The sequence below is a fragment of the Polypterus senegalus genome, chromosome 14 (assembly GCF_016835505.1).
Source record: "Polypterus senegalus isolate Bchr_013 chromosome 14, ASM1683550v1, whole genome shotgun sequence".
In the NCBI taxonomy this organism is placed as follows: Eukaryota; Metazoa; Chordata; class Cladistia; order Polypteriformes; family Polypteridae; genus Polypterus; species Polypterus senegalus.
Genome location: NC_053167.1, coordinates 93,018,993 through 93,039,734, shown reverse-complemented (window position 1 = coordinate 93,039,734; position 20,742 = coordinate 93,018,993). Strand labels below are relative to the sequence as shown.

The 20,742-nt window shown below is 38.0% G+C and overlaps 1 protein-coding gene across 2 annotated transcripts in view; it reads left to right on the top strand.

Annotated features, from left to right (window-relative positions):
• LOC120514725 (zinc finger protein GLIS1) overlaps positions 1–20,742 on the top strand; it is a 431,659-nt gene that overhangs the window by 173,338 nt on the left and 237,579 nt on the right. For both annotated transcript variants that reach the window (XM_039735238.1, XM_039735237.1), the window contains one exon: positions 2,359–3,634. In XM_039735238.1, the coding sequence (XP_039591172.1) occupies positions 2,359–3,634 (1,276 nt within the window). The remainder of the gene's footprint in view (positions 1–2,358; positions 3,635–20,742) is intronic.

Below are 20,742 nucleotides of genomic sequence, written 5' to 3'. Positions count from 1 at the left end.
GTCCACTGTACTTTGTTGCCTTGTATCTTCCCATGTCTGTGTCACTTTTTCTCTGTGTATTTGTTTCCTTTCACATTCCAGTTATGTGTACATATTTGCATCTTGCTTATGAGACAGTGGGGTTGGCTCCTGCCTCATGTTCAGTGTTGGTGGGATACGTGCCAGCTCCCTGAGACATAAAAAAGAAAGAGAAAGGAGTCAGGAAAATTAATGGATAGAGAAAATTAATTCCATGCTAAAAATGGAAAAGGAAAGTTGAAAACAGACACTACTGTATACCCGGAAAAGCCTTCATAGCCGAAACCCAGCATTTCTACTATTCTTTATGTTTTTAACCACTGAATTAATGTGAATGTTTTCCCACCCTTTTACAGCTGCCGACTGGCACTACCATTCTCCATTTTTCTTTTTTCCCTTAAACAGCTACATTTTATGTTAGTCCATATACATACTCTTAGAATATCCCATCTCATTTATAAACCTAGTTAGTCCAGTTCAAGGTTACAGGGCATCTGAGACAATCCCAACAGCAGTGGGTGCAAGGCAGTAAGAAGCAATGCAGGGCCCACTCAAACTCAGACACACACACAACCACGCATCTCTTTGGTGATGCGCAGACCCCTCATAGACAATATTCAGGCACAGGATTTGAACCCAGGATGATGTGACTTTTGTGGCACCATGCTGCTACTCTTACTTTGGTATATCTAAAAAGAATAGAACTTTTAGTTTATCAAAAACTAATTTTGAGGAAGAGCAATATTTTGATGTTTGATGAAAATGTCAAGTTTTTATCTAAATAATCCTATATTCTGGAAATCCTTAGTATTGCTGATGAACTACAGTTAAACATTCTCTGATACAATAATATAAAATAAAAGCGATAATAATAAATAATATTACAAGGCAGGCAGATGGCTGAGGAGTCACTCTCTTTCCATTTTCTTTAACAAACTGACTGTGATGACAGTTCCATTTTTCCTGATGTCATTGTAAAATCAGGGTGTTATTTTTAATATACTAATTAAATGTATTTGGTTATTGAACAAAACTCACAATAAAAATGTATTTTTTTATTTTATTGTTAACCCCTAGTTGGCATATGGAACAGAAAATTCTCATTACTGGCAGTCAACATGTTAATATTTAAAAATAAGTCAAAATTTTGTTCAGTAACTCATGTCAGAAATGTCAAAAACATTGTAAAGCCTGCCAGCCACTAAAAATACTTATGGAGAAAAGGGCCATGCTCATCATCTCATCATCTTGACCGAGTATTCCTTTTCTTTCATGTTGACCGTGGTGACTGTTATAATCAGATATTTATTATAACGTTGCTATGTGCTGTCATGCTGCATGGAGCATTAGAAAGATCCTGACAGAAGTTTTTCTTTATGAACCAGAAAACATTTTCTCAGATCTCTCAGGAGCTTTGCACAAAATCTATAATGAGCCAGCTGACAGAAACCTTTATGTGAAAGATCACAGCAACACATTGGAAATATGAACTCGCTCCTTTTCATTCAAGGAAGATTCCAACAATAATGCCAGGTATTGTCAAAGGCCAAACCTCACAAGCCTCATCTTTGCCAGCACACCAGATGATAAAGCTGATTTTATTTTAATAATATATTGTAAGAATTGGCTTATTAGGCTATGAGACATCTGCCGAACTTTTGGATCGTGATCAGTTTTTGCTTGTGGAAAAGTGTGTAAAGTATAAAAATATATATTTTTAAATGTTCTTGTTTGTTTTTAAATAACTTGATCTTCTGTTAGCCTTTTGTGTTTGTGACTGGTGTGCTTTGGTAGAGTTTTGTAAATTTAGAACACATCACATGAACGGGACTCCTTACAGTTCTGCCTGTCCTTTATCATTATGTTGGTTGAAATGGATTTTAGTTAAGATTGCTTTTTTCCTATATTGCATTAAAAAATCACTTTTTTTCCATAAATCATCAAATTTAAGGTCTCAAAAGATTCTGGAATTTATGTACTTGGAAGAGTTCAAATGACTAAAGAGCAGTGCTGGTTTTCTTTTTCAGTTAGTTGTGGCCTTTTGTAAAGCGTCCCATTATATTTTCACACTGCACATTAGGTCAGGGGGGCTACCACTAAGAGTTTCCTTTTCAGGATTTTTAATTTCAAATGCTTTTAATACAGCATCATTGAAAGTTGGCCGATCACGCTGACAAGCAGACTCAGCGAGCACAGTGCTCAACTGTTATGCCAGGTTGAAAGTAGACTTTGTGCTTTAGTTGAGACGGACTGGCAGGAATGAATCAGCTCTGCATTTTATCTATCAACGACGGACGACCAGACTAATATTTTTTTTTGTTTGTTTCATTTACATTGCAGATCTTCTGACTTTCAGGACATTTTAACGTCTACAAGTGGTACAACAACAAACAGCAGTTGCAGTTTAAATGGGGGAGAAGGCCTCCACCAGCATATTAAACAAGAAAGCCTGTGTAGCTACAAGTCTCTACCAGGGCTCGCTTCTGCCCAGGAGGTTGCCTCCATTTGTGGTGGAACCGAGATGAGTGGGGGTTCGGCAAGTCTGATACATCCTGAAATAGAACTGGCAAACAATAGCTTTGCAAACTCTCTTTCATCATACTCGTTTAATAATGAACTGGGCTCCTCCCAGGGCTCTTTGTCCGTTGGCAGCTCTCGTCATTCAGCAAGGCAGCTACATTCAGGCAACCTGAAGAGGCGATGCATCTCTGTAGCCCCAGCCTCCACCTCGTCTGAAGGAATCGATATCACGGCGATCTTCTGCTCTTCGCAGATGTCCCTCGTGGCAGCTTGTGTCAACGGACTTCGGACTAATTCCCCTGGCATTTCCTCTCACTCTAGGGCCACCATCAGCCAGCTCCCTGGAAGTCGCAAAGCCCCAAGCCCCCCACCACCCTGTTCCCAGACAGAAGTGGATTGCAGCCTGCCGTCCCCTGGACCGTGTGTGCTCTCCTTCTCTTCCTCCTCACCTTTAGGGACGCAGGAGACAGAGCAGAATAACTGCGAGCAGTACCTGCAGATGCACTGTCAACAAGGCAACCCGCATTCACAGCAGCTTGAGCAGACAGACAGCCTCAGCTTCCTCATGAACAATATGGTTCACCATGGGGTATTAGAAGGCTGTCAGAAAGCTGGCTTTCTGAAACAGGAACCATTGGATGAGTTTTCACAAAATGAAGAGTTCTTTCATCATCACCATCGCCATCGTCATCTTCACCACCATCATCGTCATCACCATGGTCTCCCCCCTCCGTATCATTTGCACCAGTACATCAACCAGAGTCAGGGCACCTTATTTCACTTTCAGAGTCAGGCCCCGATTTCTCTGTCCCGGCCTGGATCCCAACCAGCACAGCCGTGTGACAGAGAGGAAGGCTCTGTCACGGAATGCATTGTGGACAGGCAGGTGTGCCGCTGGATCGACTGTAACGCTGCTTACGAGCAGCAGGATGAGCTTGTGCGGCACATTGAAAAGATGCACATCGATCAGCGCAAAGGGGAGGATTTCACCTGCTTCTGGGCCGGCTGCATTCGACGCTACAAACCCTTTAACGCTCGATACAAACTGTTGATTCACATGAGAGTTCACTCAGGAGAAAAGCCCAACAAATGCATGGTAAGTTCTGGCAAGCCTATGGCACTTTTTTAGATAAACCTTGTAGCAGTGCAGAAATAAACCTGCTGCACTTACTGCTGAAGTGTATAATAGGCAGCATGCACATAGTAAACTTACTCCACGTAATGGCCAATGACCATAGATTTGTGAAGAAAATTAAATTAAAGTAGTAAATCTCACCGGTGCATTGATACCTGTTAAAAATTAAGGCAAACAATGTACAATACTATGTGCCCTAAGGCTGACCTACACTTCCTAACAGCTGCAAATACTGCCTTTCCTAAATTTACCCTTTGCACAACAATCATTTTTAACATCCAAAATTATTTTTAGTATACACAATTTTGCATCAGATATATTCTGAGCTGATAGAAGAGCTTTGCTTATTGTGGTGTTAAGCAATCTCAACTTTTACTGCAGCCAAGGAAATGCTCACTTGGGATCCCTAGTTTCTTTTCAAATGTGAACATGCTGGTTGAGTAGACTACTAAAATGTCTACAAAGACTGTTTTTGTCCATGATATTATTATTTAATTGTAGTTATTCCTCTATACTCTTGCTTCTTTTCTCATCCTAAAAATGTGCACTTTGGGTTTATGGTGAATGTAAATGTAATAGGTATCCTATCCATGGTTGTCCTCATGTTATTTGGTGACTCTAAATTGGCTTTCTGTAAGTGAGTGTGGATGAGTGACTGATACTGTCTTTCTGTCCAGAGTTGGCTCCACGGTGATTGCTGTCTTTTAACTGGTTCAGTATGAGTGAGTTGGTTATACCTGTACATGTGAGCACTCTATTATACTGACTTTCAGAATTCAGTAAGAGGGATGAAAATAACCTGGAGATATGCAAGTCAAAACCAAAGGTCAGAATCAACTGTCATAAGAGCCAAACAATTATTAAAAATATGAAGTTCAGAACAAGAGCAAACATTTGTTAACCAGGAATTTCAAAATTGAATCTTTTAAAATTGAACCCAGAACTGCCTGAGTTGATGTTTATATTGTTGCCTTTAGTGCCTAAAATGGAAAGAAACAAGCGCCGATAATCTCAATTTCTTAATCGAATGAGGCTGGGGGAGTATCAGTTGCAATGATTAATGAACATTGGAACAGAGAGTGGTAGAGAGAATATTCAGCTTGGTGTTCCGAGTGGGATGATATTCAGGAGGATTTGATCATGAGAGCTGGAGATGCCAGTATACTGCAGTGAAAAATTGAATAAAGTCAGCCCAATTCATGCCCTAGTCACCTTGCGAGTACACTGCAATGGATTCTGGAGTAAGATTCAAACACAGTAGAAAGGTCTGATGCAGTTGTTTAAAATAGACCCACCCATAGAGAAACAACATGGTGCTGCAGTAAAGCATTAATAAATTCTCAAATATGTCAATATGCATTAAACACCAAAGTTAGCATCAAATTCAAAATAACTGCATCTCAAAAGGAGACATATAGATTGCAGGAAACCCTGTAAGAAATTTTACAAAACAATTTTAAACATCACTGATCATAAAACCTATGAGAGAAAGGAATCTCATCTTGTGTTGATTTCAGAATAATTGGTAGTTCCAAATTGGAATGAGTGAGTATATTTGAAACAAATGTCTTGGTAGTACTGGCCTGTCTAGGTCTCAGAAATGGCCTGCTTTAAGTGAATATTTACTTGTATATGAACTAGGAGGCTCTGCCCCGTGCTCGCTTCGCTCACCAACCCCCATGGGGGCCCTATGCGCTAGTCATTTCCCGGATCTGCCACTTGTGACGAATCATGCTGTGCCTTTGGATTAACACAAATGTCAACTCTGTCTTTGATATCTCCGTCTTTCTGAACTATTATCACTGACAATTCGTCACATATTGGTTTATTTCGCATGCGAGCGTGATCTTTTGGATTCATGTAGAAATCCAAGACAACTTCTTTGTCCGTGTTTTTCACATAAATTTTGTGTAAAATGCGATGCTTTTGGACGTATGGATTTGTATCCATTATTGGCTGTAGAATTTCTAATACATCCGATCATTTAACTGTTTCAGTTCTATGTTGCATCGCTTCTCCGTTGTCATTAATATAAATCTGACCGAATTGTGCTTTCTTCGAAATTAAACTTGTATTGGTTTAATTGTTGCAGGACTACAGATTCTCAAAACGTATGGCCCTGAATCGTGCAAATCTACGTTTTGAGCATTGAATGATGTAAATTCGAACAGATTATTGTAGATTCAGATATTTTGCCTGTAGTGTTTGTGGATTTCACTTTCACCAAATAATAAATCTTTTATTTCTCGCGGATACGGCTCTTCATTGGGAACATACGTTACTTTTCCCTGATGGCAACATGAATTAGATGATCTACAACTCTCCGACCAATATCTACATACTTCTGTCATATTACGTATGTCCATATATTCAATCTCTTTTTGCTGTTTCCATTATTTCACTGAGTAATAATTTCCATCTGTTAGCGCTATTGCGGTCTTTACTATCAGTTTTTGGAGACTTTTGAGTTTTAGTACTTTTATAATCTTTAACCTGCTCTGCATGTGTATCGTGCGAACGTTTTTGAACCTCTTTATGATGTTCTACTTTGTCTTCTACTCTTTGTCTTTTCTTCTTCTACTGTTTGTCTTTTATTTCTGCCCCGCTTGGACCTGTTAGGTTTTTAATTAATTTCTTCGCACAAAGTCTTGTCTCATGGGACTAAAAATCATCTCTCTGAAAATGTCTCGTCTCGTCCCAAGATTTTTTTTGGGTGCTGGATCCAGATTCATTGGCCTAGCTGGAGTGTATATCTGGACTTTATTACTGCTTTGGGCCAATGCTGCTGGGGTAGGCCTTGGCCAACAATGACTCTCCAAAGTTGCATTAGGTGGTCTCAGTGAATGGTTGGTTGGAATCATTTACATATTTAGCTTTAATGGATTCTTGGTACTCATGTTTTGCTAGCATTCCAAAGATATTCTTGTTAAATACAGTAAGTGGCCAATTCTAAATTGGTGCAGTGTTAGGGATTATGGACATTCACATGTGTCCCTCAGATAAACTTGTGTCCCACCTGATTCCTCCTGGTAAAGTTAAGTAACGTGAGTGTGGCCTATGATATGTATAGGTATCCTATTTAGAAGCTGCCATCATCACAACAGATCAAACTTGTTACTGAAAGCTTGCTGCCTAATGCAGTAAATGTGTAAGAGGATCTAAGTGTAAGTAAGTCCTTTAGGACACCCATGTAATATTTTGTGTTGATTTCTGCCTTGTTTCCATCAAATCCTGGAATATTTTTGGCACGTAGTGACCCTGTAATAGAAAAACAATTGCGTTATAAATGGATAAGTGAATGATTCTCTTTATAGAAATTTGCCTTATAGTTTTGCTTAGACCTCCATCCAAAAGTTTATAATAATAGTAAAAAAGCACATTTAAGAACAAAAAAAGGGACACCAGCATATGTGAGTACAGTGCAGTTCACTGTGAATATATACTTTCTCCCTCAGCATTGAAAATTCATGTCAGATTAGCTAATTAAGATATAGAATTTCACCAGCAGCAGGTGAATTATGTTTATTAGATTGTGGTTCATTTATAAAACGCAGCTGTCAGCTACAGTAAAGCTCAACTTTATGTTTTGAAAGGATCACTGTATTTTTGTTCCCACTGTGCAAAGCGTATACAGTGCTCTCTAACTCGTAAAAATTCTATTTAAAAAACATAACAAATATTATTATAATAATTTTGCTTCTAAAAAAGTATACATTTCTTCCGTGGACTATATTGATAAAATGTCAATGCATGCAACAATTTATTGGCAAGTAAAATATTTAATCGCACTCGTGAATAGAAATAATGAAATTATTTTGCCTTTTTAACCTAGTTGCTTGATATTATACAAGTAATATTTTCCACATGAAACTTGTGCTAATTACTCTAACAAACCAGCACATTTATTGCTTTATCTTTGGCTCCAGAAATGTTTTAAGGACGTTGCCCATTTGCTTGATGAACTGTGTCACTGTTGCTTTAAGAGTTTGTAGTGAAACCAAATCAAATGAATCTCTCTTCAGTTGGGGTTGGGGGAAACCAGATATTTACTTGGTTTGACCTTGTATTTTAGAAGGACAGATTTAGATCTTTAAAAACCCCGCTCAGTTAAAAACATCTGGTTAACATAACCAAAGATGAATGCACTTGACCCCTTTAATTCTGACAGTCAAATGTTTGGACATTCCAGGGGAATCAAGAGAAGTGGCTTTTTATTCAAACCAACCGGTCAGAATGTTGTAGTAGCTCGGAACTTGTACAGCACAATGTTTTTGTGATGAAAGGAACTGTCAGAGCATCTCTTCATGAGCTGTACTGATGGATGGCTGGCTTTGTATTCACACTTTTCCACCCTTCATGTAAAAAATTTTATTTTTTATCCAGCAAGTGCCTCCCTACATATTTACTAATTATTGTAAAAAACAGGGCAATACTAAAGAGCCAATCACTGTCTGAGTGCATGTACCCCATGTTTGTTTGATTCTTTTTAGACATTCTAGGGTCTCCCCACTTGCCAAAGATGTGTTGCAAGGTTAATTGAAAAATGTTAAATTAGTCCTGTATGTGGTCATTTATGGGTCATGAACTGGTATCATGTCTAGAGTTGGTTCATGTCATGCACCTGTTACTTCCAGCATACCATAGTACTTCTTTACAAACTAATTATTAAAAATATTTCTTTAAGCCAACAAAGAAGCTAGATTTTTCTGCCTGTACTTTCACAAGCAACCTTATAACCTACATGAATGAAACTGTGTCTACATCAGATGAGAAATATTACACACATAGATGGGTGTAGTGAACACAGTGACGGACTGTATGGAAATAGGCAAAAGACCAGCTGATGAAAAAGTCTTTTCAGGAGATGGCAGAATCAGCTTGAGAGAACAGATGTTAGTCTGAATGTTGGGAGGTATCTGTGAAACATGATTATAAGTACCAAGAAATTATGCCAAAAACTGAAGTCCAAAAGCACAAGTAGCCGCAAACCTCTCTGTTAGCCTTTTCCTGTGTAAAGCAGTGGGAAGTCAAGCAAAATGACACCTTTTATTGGCTAACTAAAAATATTACAATATGCAGGCTTTCAAGATAACTCAGCAAGTTACATCCTGCCTGAAGAAGGGACGAAGTTTCCTCAAAAGCTTGCATATTGTAATCTTTTTATTTAGCCAATGAAAGGTGTCATTTTGCTTGACTTCTCATTACACCCATAATGGCTAACACGGTACAACACCCTAGTACTACCTGTCTAAATTATTAAGTTGCAGTTTATTTGTGAAGAGATTTTTAATTTCAATGCTTGGATGTTAAGGATAGTACATCACCCTCTTAATAAAGTTGACACGATGACGTTGGATCAGGCAGAAACGCCATTACTATAGACAATATGGGCATAGTGCCACAATGATGTCACAGATATTAACAAGGGTGAAATATCATTGAACAGAATGGTTCAGCTTAATTCTACAGGTGGCAAAATCAGAATTCACAGTGCAGTGAAATTCATAACTCTGCATGAAATACTGAATGCTGAATAGAACACATGACAGTTAAATAAGAATTTATTCAAAAACATAGAGCAAAATAGTGTTTTATTCAAGACTGTACTTTGTGTAGAAATAAAGAGCACTGAGTAAAGCCCCCATTGCTTGATGCTAAAAGCAGCTATGCATTATTATTGGTAAAAATGTGCTGCTGACTTTCCCTAGTTTGAGGGGACTTCCAGTATATAGGCACAATGTGAAAATTTCTAACAGAACCTAACAAGAAATGTATGAATTAATCAGTTTAATGCTTTATAGAGCCTGAAAGGGTGTTCTCTCACATGGCCCACTCAGATGTGAGTGCTTTCCTAAAAAATAAACTAGCTGCTAATGAGCACAAAGTGATGAAACAATACAAAAAAATAAAAATAAAGGAGCAGGATCTTACATAAAATGACTAGCGCTCCAAAAACAATGCGCAAAATATACAAAAGGAAGAAAACACTAGCAGTATTAATTATAAAACCATTAAAAATTCATGAATCATAACAGCTGCCATTGTCCTGAACCTATGAAATACATTTAAAGGAGAAAATGACAGCCATATTGTCATATGACCATGCACATCCTACCAGCTAAGCACAAGCAAAGCCATACCCACAGTGTGCATGAATACGACCGCTGCCATGGTGATGTCAAAATAATACAACCATGTCAGTCCTTCAAGGAGACATCAGACTGCAAGTTCAACAAAATCGTACTTAAAACACTTGCCTTGCTATGGTGTAGTAAGTCCTTGCGGGCTTCAATCAGAGCTACTATTTACATTCCTTTTTTCAAAGTAGTGTTAGAGTTTACTAAGGATTTTACAGAACATCCTACTTATGGAGAATATCCTTTTGACACTGTCCAGGCAACTCAGCTGCATGCATTTATGTGTCTCCAGAAAGCATTTTTTAATGTTGGTAGAGTAGTGACTCTTAAAATATCTGAATTAGAAGAAACCCTTGCCAGCTTTTGGAGAGCAATTTGTATTCTAGGAACTCGTGTAGGTAAGGCTGAAGTGAAAAAGACTTTTGGATCAGGCTGGTATCCATTGTTGTCCTCTGGCTTTGCGGGTTTATGTTGTTTATATCAGTTACACAAATTACTGGAAACCACCTTTGGTGTATTAATGGAGAAATCGCGTGTATTTGGCCTCATTTCCTATATAATACATGTATGTTAGAGTACATATCCATTCTAAATCTTATTTAATGTGATAATCATTATTAATCATAAAAGTAAACTCTTTGCAAACATATGAGGTGTAACCGAGTGGCAGCTTTATACTTGTTTGGTACTTCTGTTTACTTTAAATGCCATTGAAAGTAACATGATGCATTATTTACTTTTAAATCTGACTACTGTAACTATAAGAAAAAATGGGAAATTATTTAGAGAAATAATTTAGACATCTTTCTTGTAAAAATTTTTTGATTTTTTTTTTTTAAGGAAAATATTCCATTAATAATATATTAATGATTTTAGTCACTGAAATGAGTTGCTAATTGAGATGCTCAGCTACGTAGAAGGTTGCTTCATAGGGTTCATTGATATGATTCAAGAACGTTATTTTTTAGATGCCTAGTATTTCAGGCTGCTCACTGTCTATTTGGAGTTTGTATATTTTCTCCTTTTTCTTTTTTGTCTGTGGTAGTTATTTTTCTAAACATATCCCAAAGACTTGTGGTGGGTTAACTGATGACTCAAAACTGGTATGGAGTTGGTGTAGAGTAGTGATCCGTGAAATGCGAGAAGTTTTACTTTGCATGCAATGTCACAAAAATGTCACTTAAAGTCATTTTGCTGGCAGGTTTTTGGGAGGTTAAAGGGTTTCATTGGGATGCAATCCAATGAACATTGCTCCCTGAAGACTCATCACACTTCCCTGTTTGTTTTCTGCAGCTTCGTATTGCAGAGAATTCCCTGCATCCCAATAAAATCAATTCTATTTATGCCTGTCATTCACATCACTGCAGAGATGTAGGGCACTTTTAAAAATGTGACATGCTTTATGTTATCCACATAAAAGCAAACCGAAAGGCGCAATCATACACATTACTGTGGTTTGTCCACAGGAGAACTCACCGAATGAATGAACTTGCAAATCCCCACTCCTGTTTTTTTATTCTTGTAGAATTTGCATGCTGTGTGTGCCATTTCATTTCCATTTCTGATGTATCTTTAGGATTGTAAGAGTGTCATCATAATTGACAAAATGGGCATCCATAGTATGTACCACCAGAACAACAACAGCATAAGACTGGTTTCTCAACAAAATGTGTCAGGAAACGAGTCCAGTAATTTCCTATTTTGTTCTACCAGAGTTTTTTTTATTTAAATAGTAAATGACAGGCAGACTGATGTATGTAAATGCTTTGTGGCATGACTAAACATCTTTTTTTCTTGTGTGAATGGCACAAATGTAGCTGGAAGTATAATGCCATTCATTTCACAAACTCTTTTGCAAAGTTTAACACTGAATTTTGCTAAGAATTCAGTTTTCAGTTGTCAGTGGTATAGAGTGTAAAGAGTACCATGTCCATGATTGGTAATGCAACTGATACTACTTGGAAAAGCTATAGCACCCCATAAACCCAGACCTGGATTAGGTGGGTGACATCACGTATGGTTCGATGCTTCAATATCAGTTGAACTGGAAGATATTTTTGGAAGCAAAGGGAGCCTAAAGTTAGATTATTGGACACCTGTTTTAACAGTTGGCCTGTAAATTAAAATGCTAGAATTATGTAGTATAAAATAATATTACGCAATATTATATTTATATTGCACAGTCATATAATACTAGCTTCTTTGTTTAAATGCTTTTCATATTGTTAACTAAAGCTGAAAATGAGTATTCCAGATTGATTTTTTGGTTTATCTTGATAGCCACCTTCCTCCTCAAGATTTATTGACTCTGCTGTCACTGTCTCTGCTCTTTTCTCAGAATGTTTATGATGTTCCTTAGTAAAAGTTTTTAAAAGCCTTAAAAATTGGCCATACATTTTTGAAAGGATTTTTAAAATGGGGTAAATACCATTAGATTTATCATTCAGCTCGTATGCTGTTCAAACAGTGTTAAGATTGCTGAATGTCTTTATAACTAACAGATGCACAGTTTTAACTTTAGATGGCCCGTGTGTTATTTTCCATTATATGCAGTACTGCTGGTTCCCTTTTATTACACAAAGTGCGTAACATGACTCACCTATTCTCATCAGCATGCTCACTACAGCGAATGCTGACATTGAAAAGTATCATCTTACAAAGCTCAGCAAAGGAGTGCTACAAACTTGACATTGTATTGTACATTAAACACTGCAGGAAAGGCTGCCAGTACAGTGTAGGGAAGATGAGATGAGCAGAGCGTAAAAAAAAATTGAAGATCTGTCTTCCTTTTCCCTCTTTTTACAAATAGTAAATGAAAGGTATTCATATGTGTATGTACAGTATATGTGTTTAATAATATGCCCAGTAATGGTTCTTACTGTTAACTGATTATTTCTGCGTGGCAGTGGGTACTGACCAAATGGTCAGAGGGCTGTAAGCTCTTTCATTCATATTCAAGGGGACCACGGTAAGAAAAGAGGCACCAAAGAAGTAACAGAAAGCCAGCATAAACAAAGCATTCCCCTGAATTACCCTGCAACCCAATATTGAGGGTAGTCATCTCAGAAACAACCATGAGTGGGATTAGGCGTATAGTTTACAGCCACCAGGAGCAGTTAAGAAGCAACTGGCTTAACAGTCCTGGAGGGTTGTAGGACATCCAAGGCTATAGAAGTGATTAAAGGAATTGTTCAGTGTGATTTCTGGGTGAGATTTAAAGGCCACTTCTTGCCAGTTGTATATTTAGTTGCATTACATGAATGTTTGCTGATGTCAGAGAGGGCAGCTAGAAGCTGTGGGCATCAGAGGTAACCTGTAAAACTGACTCACAAGACTGATTAACTGGCAGAAGACAAAGAGTACAGGTAAGAGGTGAATGCTCCACCTTGAGTGAGGTCATCAATGGAGTCCCTCAGTGGTCAGTCCTGGGGCCGTTACTTGTTCTGATTTATATTAACGACACAGATTTTGGTATAGTTTAGTAAACTTGTGAGATCTGCAGATGAAAGTGAAACAGAGGAATGGAAGACACTGAGATTTGGACAAGCTTCCAAACTGAGTGAGCACTTAGACAATGCAGTTTAATGTTGAAAAGTGTGTAGTGCTACAAGTGGACAATAGGAATGTTAGTTATAAATGCAAGATGGGAGTCACTGTCCAAAAACAAGCAACCTCTGAAAAGGATTTGGGGGTTTATGTCAACATAACTAAACAATTAAAAATGCAAATAAAATGTTAAGTTATTTTGTAAAAACTGTTGAATATAAATCAGGAGATGTTATGTTCAGACTGTACAATGCACTAATGAGACCACATCTGGAGTACTGTGTGAAGTTCTACTCATCCTGCTACAGGAAAGTCACAGCATCATTTGAAGCTGTGTTGAGGAGAATAATCAGGTGCATCCCAGGACTTGTCCTACTCCTGACAGACTCAGAGAATTAAACCTGTTTAGTCTCGAACAGAGGAGGCTGCGTGGAGACCTAATCCAAGTCTTCATAATTCCCAAAGGCAGTGATAAAGAACAACCAGCAGAATTCTTTCAGCTTAAACATGAATCACATACTTGAGGACATCAGTGGAAGGGGACGTACACTTAGGACAGAAGCCAGGAAGCACTTCTTTACACAAAGAGTTGTGGGAATCTGGAACAAACTACAGACATATGGAGTTGAGACAGAACCTTTGACAAAATTTAAGAAAAATATGAGATATTGGGACGGCTTATCTATTAGCTAAACCGTTGAGGTGTAAGAATGGAATGGTCTCCTCTCATTTGCCATATTTCTTAAGTTCTTGAGTGCAAGTCAGTAAATAACTCTGGATAGAGAGGCAGTCCATCACTAGGTCCACTCCTGCAAAGTGAGCAAATTTAAGAGAGATGGTTTTCCAAGCCTAGTCATTCTGACTAATCCCCTAATCACCCCCTGTCTCTAGTTAGCTATCTTATCTCACCACTTCACCACCTAATGTGTGGTCAACATACTGGCACAAAAATGGCTGCCGTCACATCATCCAGGTGGATACTACACATAAGTGGTGGTTGAAGTGGCTCACTGAAGCACTTTAAGTAGTGTGAAAAGTGCTATATAAATGTAAAGAATTATTATTAAGTCACATTTTTGGGATATGGGAAAGAAAAGTAGAATGCCTGAGAAAAACAAATGTGCAGACAATGGGGAGAACATGCAATCTTAAATTTCTTAAAAAAAAAAAACAGCAACTGGGTTTAGGTTTCAGATAAATAAGTTTGGTTCTGTGATGCTACAGAATTGACCACTTCACCACCCTGCTACCTATCGTGTTAAGTGCTGTTCTTGTATTTAGTTTGTCATGCAGGCTTGCACACTGCTTGGTGCGACTGTTCCACAGCTTCAGTTCTGGCCTGGTCCCTGTCTGTGGGATGGGTGTTCATTCTACCTGTGGGTTTTTATCTGAACTCAAATCAAAGACATTTCTGTGGATGTTAAGGCCTGCTATGAGTCGAGTGGGTGCACATATGCCATCCATGCTTGGTTACTGCCCTTTGCCCAATGCTGCTGGATCCGCTGTAACTCCCAAGCTCTGAACTGCTTTCAGTGGCTCCGATTATAGGTGGCTTGAATCATAAAATGTGTGCACTTTGTTTGACCTTTAACAGCCTTGGCAACATACTAGGAAGGGCACAATGTGAGACTAAAATGAATTAAAGTGATTCAAATACAATTTAAATTTAAGTTGTAAATTTACAAATAAAATAGAAATGTAAGCCCAATGTTTCCTTGCTATATTTGGTTTAAATTTCAAGTTGTTTCCTTAAATCTCTGCCCACATCCTAATAATGTATGGTGTATTATGACCAGTGAGTCATCCTCGCAACTCTTTTTCATATTACATACAAAGAATGACTGTAATTCAGACCTATTATGAATGGTTAAAAAAATAATTTGGGACAATCTCCGGCTCCCAACCAAGTTAAATTGAACTAAATGGATGGAGGGACGAACTGTAAACTGAAAAAAACTAGGACGCACGTTATCACAGTCAATGACGATCCTACCTGTGATCAGAGGTGATGAAAATGAAAAAGCTGTTCACAGCAGGCGCTAAATGTAATGGGATTTGGTAAGTGAGTGGGATTAATAAACAGGAATAGATGTCTTTCAATTCATTTCATTACTACAATTTATTTACAGTATTGTGGCCCTTCCAAACCTCCTCCTTCTGTATGTTTTTGGGTACTTGGGATGCACTCCTATACAGGACAGGCAGTGTGAACATTTGGGATGGACTGTCTATCCCATGTATGCCACGGACAAAGCATTCAGGAATTTAAAGTATTTGCAAGCAGGAAACAGATGAGACATTTTGATTTAAAAGCATACTCTCAAAAAAAAAGGCAGTTAATCCCTTTATTATGTTTCCAACAGCATTTTCCACTGTACAACCATGAGGTAAGCTTCCTCCTGTCCAAGTATAACACTCCCATTTTGACAGATGGTTTGAATTTGTTGCATGCAGCGTCTTTGCAAATAAAAAAGTAAAATTAAGTTCAAATGGAACTAACGGTTTACCTTGAAGGGTGTTGGTAACAAAGAGCTTACCTGTAATATTTGGTCTGCTTTGTCTTGTTATTGACTTGATAATAATGTTAGAAATTAATTGGCCGGCATGGATGTGCTTCACAGTAGTTGCTCAGGGCGCTGCAAGTAGTTAAAGGAAACAACATAATCTTTCCGCAATATCCTGTTATGTTTCATGCCTAATTCAAGTGTTGTTTTAGTTTATTAAATTTTGCTTTTGTCTACATTAATATTAAAAATATATCCAACACAAATAGTGCTGTAATAGTTTAGATATCCTAGTGGTCAGTCGAGTGGGTTTCATGTCTCAGATGTTTGACATTGGTAACCCTCAGTTCACGTCAGTATTATTCATTGTTAGTTACAGGATACTTTTTGTTTCTTAAACAACTTATACTTACGCATGATAAAGCTGTGCCTCATTGGGTGCATTGAACTTTTTAACTTTTTCTGTCTTATTTTGTCTTTTTACCCGGTTACTGATCCCTATGAGTAACATTAGACACAGTTAACAGTCAGTTTCAGAAAATCGAAATATGAAGATTAGAAAGATTAGGTTTCCTCGTCTCTAATGACCCCATCTGTGCTGTTCTTTTTGTCTCTAAAAGTGGTACCTCTAGAGCCCTCTTCCCTGCGTATCATTTCGGGCAGACTTTCATTGTCTTGATTGTTCAGCTCTTCTTTGATCAGCTCATCATAGGTTTGCCTTTCTGTCAATCCACCAACTTGCTTAATTGCTCACATTGAAAGAAAGGCTGAAGTTCCTGGATTTGCACTCATCTTTTTAGTTTTTTGTTAAAAGGAAAAGAGAAGCTTGACTAGAAATGGATTGCCTCAGATGACTATGATAAAATATTCAGTATTTTCAAATGAACAGTTAAGATCAATTAAGTTAATTAAGGAGCTTTGTTTTAAAATAAAAACTAGCAGCTGCCTTGTACAGTAGACCTTCAATCCTGCAAATAGATACTGCTGAGGTGAAGTAATGGGGCACAGTGTTTAGCACTACTACATTACACCTCCGATAGTCTTAAGTTTCATTCCCAGATGTGGATATTTTTATATTCGCCAGTGTTGGTGTGGATTTTCACTAGGCGTTCAAGATTTCTCCCACATATCAAGAACATGCTTGGTCATTTAACTGGCTACTCTTAGGCTATGTCCACACTACTATGTTTTCATAAGAAATGCAGACATTAGTATCCGTTTTCACTTTTTGTCCACACCGCCCTGGTATTTTTAATGGAGACTGTTAAAAACGCTCTCCAGAGCTGCATACATCTGAAAATGGCAACTCAGTGTTGCAGTGTAGATGGGAAAAAACATAGAATTGCTCTGATTGGTTTGTGTTTATTACATAGCCCTTTCCTGATTGGCTTCTGCTCATTATAATGTCTCATTTCCTTCAAGGAAGAAAACCATATTCAAACATAGCTTTCCATTATGCTTGTTATGCTGCTTACCTGTATGCATCTAAATTGCATTTTATACAGTTTGAATGCTGCATATATGCACAAAAGGAAAACAATTTACCAGTCACAGTTTTGCGATAAATCCTGTGGTTATCATCATTACTTTTCTTTCAGTGATTTTTCCACTAATGTGTGTATGCCCATTATACGTGAATGTACACATCATATGTATGTTTGACTGTGTTCGTGTTGGCGGAGATACTTTTATTAATGATGTAAAAATGGCAGTGTGGACAGAGATCGTTCTTATTTAAAATTGCAGTAGCCCAATTTAAGGACGTACGAAATTTACAGATGAGTGGAAATCTGTCTGTCATGTTGAATGCAATTCCAATTAAAAGGTAATTTCAGTTTTTTCCAAATTAAAATTATTTTTTGCTATCATGAGGTTGGGAGCGTGTTGCTGCACCCCAGCACAAGACGAACCACCTCAAGGATCCCAAGTTAGGACCCGAGTGCAGTCGTGCAACAGGTGACACCTCAGCACCACACTAGATCGAATGCAATGGAAGTGTGAGGTTTTTTTTCCAGTGGCTGGAGTGCCATGGTTTATATTAATCTGCCAGAGGAAATTGTGTTTTAAATGAAATATTTTGCAGTACATAATGGTATTTAAAGAGCTTATCCTTTAATTTTCACCAGTGACATTGAATATGTGATTCACTGCTTTGAAGAAATAACTTTCAGCCTTGTGTGGACATACATGGACTGACTTTCAGTCCAGGGCTGCTTCTTTTTTTGTGCAAAATATTGCTAGCTATAAGTGGCGAAGAAATCATGTAAAGCCATGACCACAGGAGAGTGCCTCCTAGGTGTCTCTTCGATGCCAGGGAAGGTACTAAGTAACTAAAAATTTGTTGAGAGAAGATAAAATATCCCACTGCCTCTTATCTTTCTACCTCTCAAAAACTCAGCAGTCACTCTCTGCCCTCACACCCCAAATGTATCCTCTTACTATCTTGACTCATTTGACTTCCTAATTTAAGAGTCAATGTAGTACTGCCCAGAAGTGACCTTTAAACCCCTCTGGTACTTAAAGTCAAGAACCACAATCACTTCAGCATATAGGGGTCCTATATACATCCCCAGGGGCACTAGCTAGCCGCCTTTGCAGGAAATATACCACTGCATGATTTTTAGGAGACACTGCCCTTCCAGGCATCTTTGGGGCTGTCCGTTCTCCATTGTGAGCAGTAGGGGCCCATCGTCTATTAGTGGCATGTCTCATTTTTCTAGACCGCCATTGGTGCTCTTTTAACATTAAAGAGCCAGGATTACCCATAGCTTCTGCTAGGCTGCCTAACTTCTAGCACCCTTGTGAAATGTTGCAAGCCTCATAATTGTTCTCTCGTTCAAGGTTTCTGGAAGACTCTGTCTAGTGGCAGAGCTTACTAGTCCTTGGATATGCTCTCCATATGCCAGTTGGGGAGTTTCATTCTTTCTCTCTAAATGGCCCTTGAAGGACCATTCACAGTGTAAAGAGTTACAATAAAGATGGTCACTCATTTTTATTGGCTTATAGACTCATTATTGTCATGTATACAGAGTGCAGTGAAATTCTTGTTTGCATGTGCTAATCAACATGTGACATGATTAGTGAGTGTGACTACCTTGCCTCAAAACCTGTCTTCCTTACCTGAAAAATCTCAGAACACAGTTTTAATACCCTAGCATTACAAATGAATGTATATTCTGAATGTGGTAATGGATGCATTACGTCTTCTTTACAATGTTGACATTTCACACTTTGACTTGATTTGGGGAAGATGCTTAACAGTACATCTTGGCTTTAATATTTTAATTTCTATCACTGGTACATTTAAAAATTGATAGACATGCAAGTCAGAATATGGTTGTGCTGCATAATGCATAAAGAAATGCATGGATTATAACCATTCTCTAATCAACTTACTTCAATTCAAGGAATAGATGGAAATCAAGACTTTATAGGGCTTTAATAAAACTTTTGCAGGAAGTTGAACATGGCAATTCCACACAGGCAGTGACCAAGCTATGATCTGAACCTAGGACCTTGGAAACTTAAGGCAACAGCAAATAACAATTGTACAACCATTAAATCTTAACAGAAGATCATCATCATCATTGTTACCGTGTCATTTCTCCTTCAAAGAAGGTAATGGAATCGTGACTTCCTTTACTAATGTTCTTCTTTTGCTGTGGAGTACAGCACATTGATGCACTAAATAATTCTGCCTTCATAAAACTGGGCAAACAGAAATAAGAAGGACCAAATCATGAGATGATGTTAAAGGACCAAAAACAAAAGTGAGGTCTAAACCAAAAGATCAGTTCTACTGAAAGATCAGTCTTACCAAAATGTCAAAGTCCAAACTAACTAACTTTACCAACTAAATGCAGTAACAAATTTTATCCATGATTGGAAAAGCTAGCAGCATAAACTGCACATGACCATGTCTTATAGCATGAGCAACTGTCATCGTGACGATGTATTGCCATCCATCATGTGACTAGAATACAGCCATTATGATGATGATCAAGGTGGCTATGGCCATGAGGAAAAAACAAAAAATGTCAGTACTTGCAATCAAAATACAAATATAAAATGATGATGTCACCGAAATACAGAAATAAGAAAATCTACACGTTTCAAAATATTACAATCATCACATGTTCTGTCCCATCACTGGAACCGTGGTCTCCTATGCTGTCTTTTATCTTTCTTGTGGTTTGTAGCTTTCCAACTAACTATTCTTGTGTCCTCAATTTTGTTATTCTTTAGTTGTTTTTTTATTGCTTCTTTTAGATTTGCAGATTTGTCTAACGAAGTCATTCTGGATTACCTGCACTTGTTTGTCCAGCTATTTGGTCAATGTCAGCTTATAGCAATGCTGTCATAACACATACCTTCACAAAACAGAAGCTATACAACGTGTAAGCATGCCCGGTAGATGGTAGAGCAAAGGTTAGTCATCATGAGATTAAAATTGACTTGAGGAGGACTTCAATGAGTAATAAAGTAAGACGTTAAGGAAAATTAAATGCAAACTCTTAAGTTAATTAAAAGTGAGGTTTATGTATGACCTCGTTTTACCTCATAAGCCATCATGAAACCCGAGTGGAGCCTTTAGCATTACAAAGAAACCTGACTGACATTGATATGAATTCATTTCTATCAATGTTGACAATTAATACGCAGCAATGTCCAAGTTACTTAAAAACAGAACACAATGTTCTGCCAGTCTGTGAAGACCATTTCTAATTAGAGGTGCAACTATTTCCTGTTGGTGACTGATTCCAGTAGCTCTTAAGTGCATTGGGTAGAGAGAGTTCTTCTGCGGCAGGGTGCCTGTGAAGTGCATTATGGCAGATATTAAGAGAACTATGTTTGCCATACCAAGGAGCAGAAGAGACAGGTG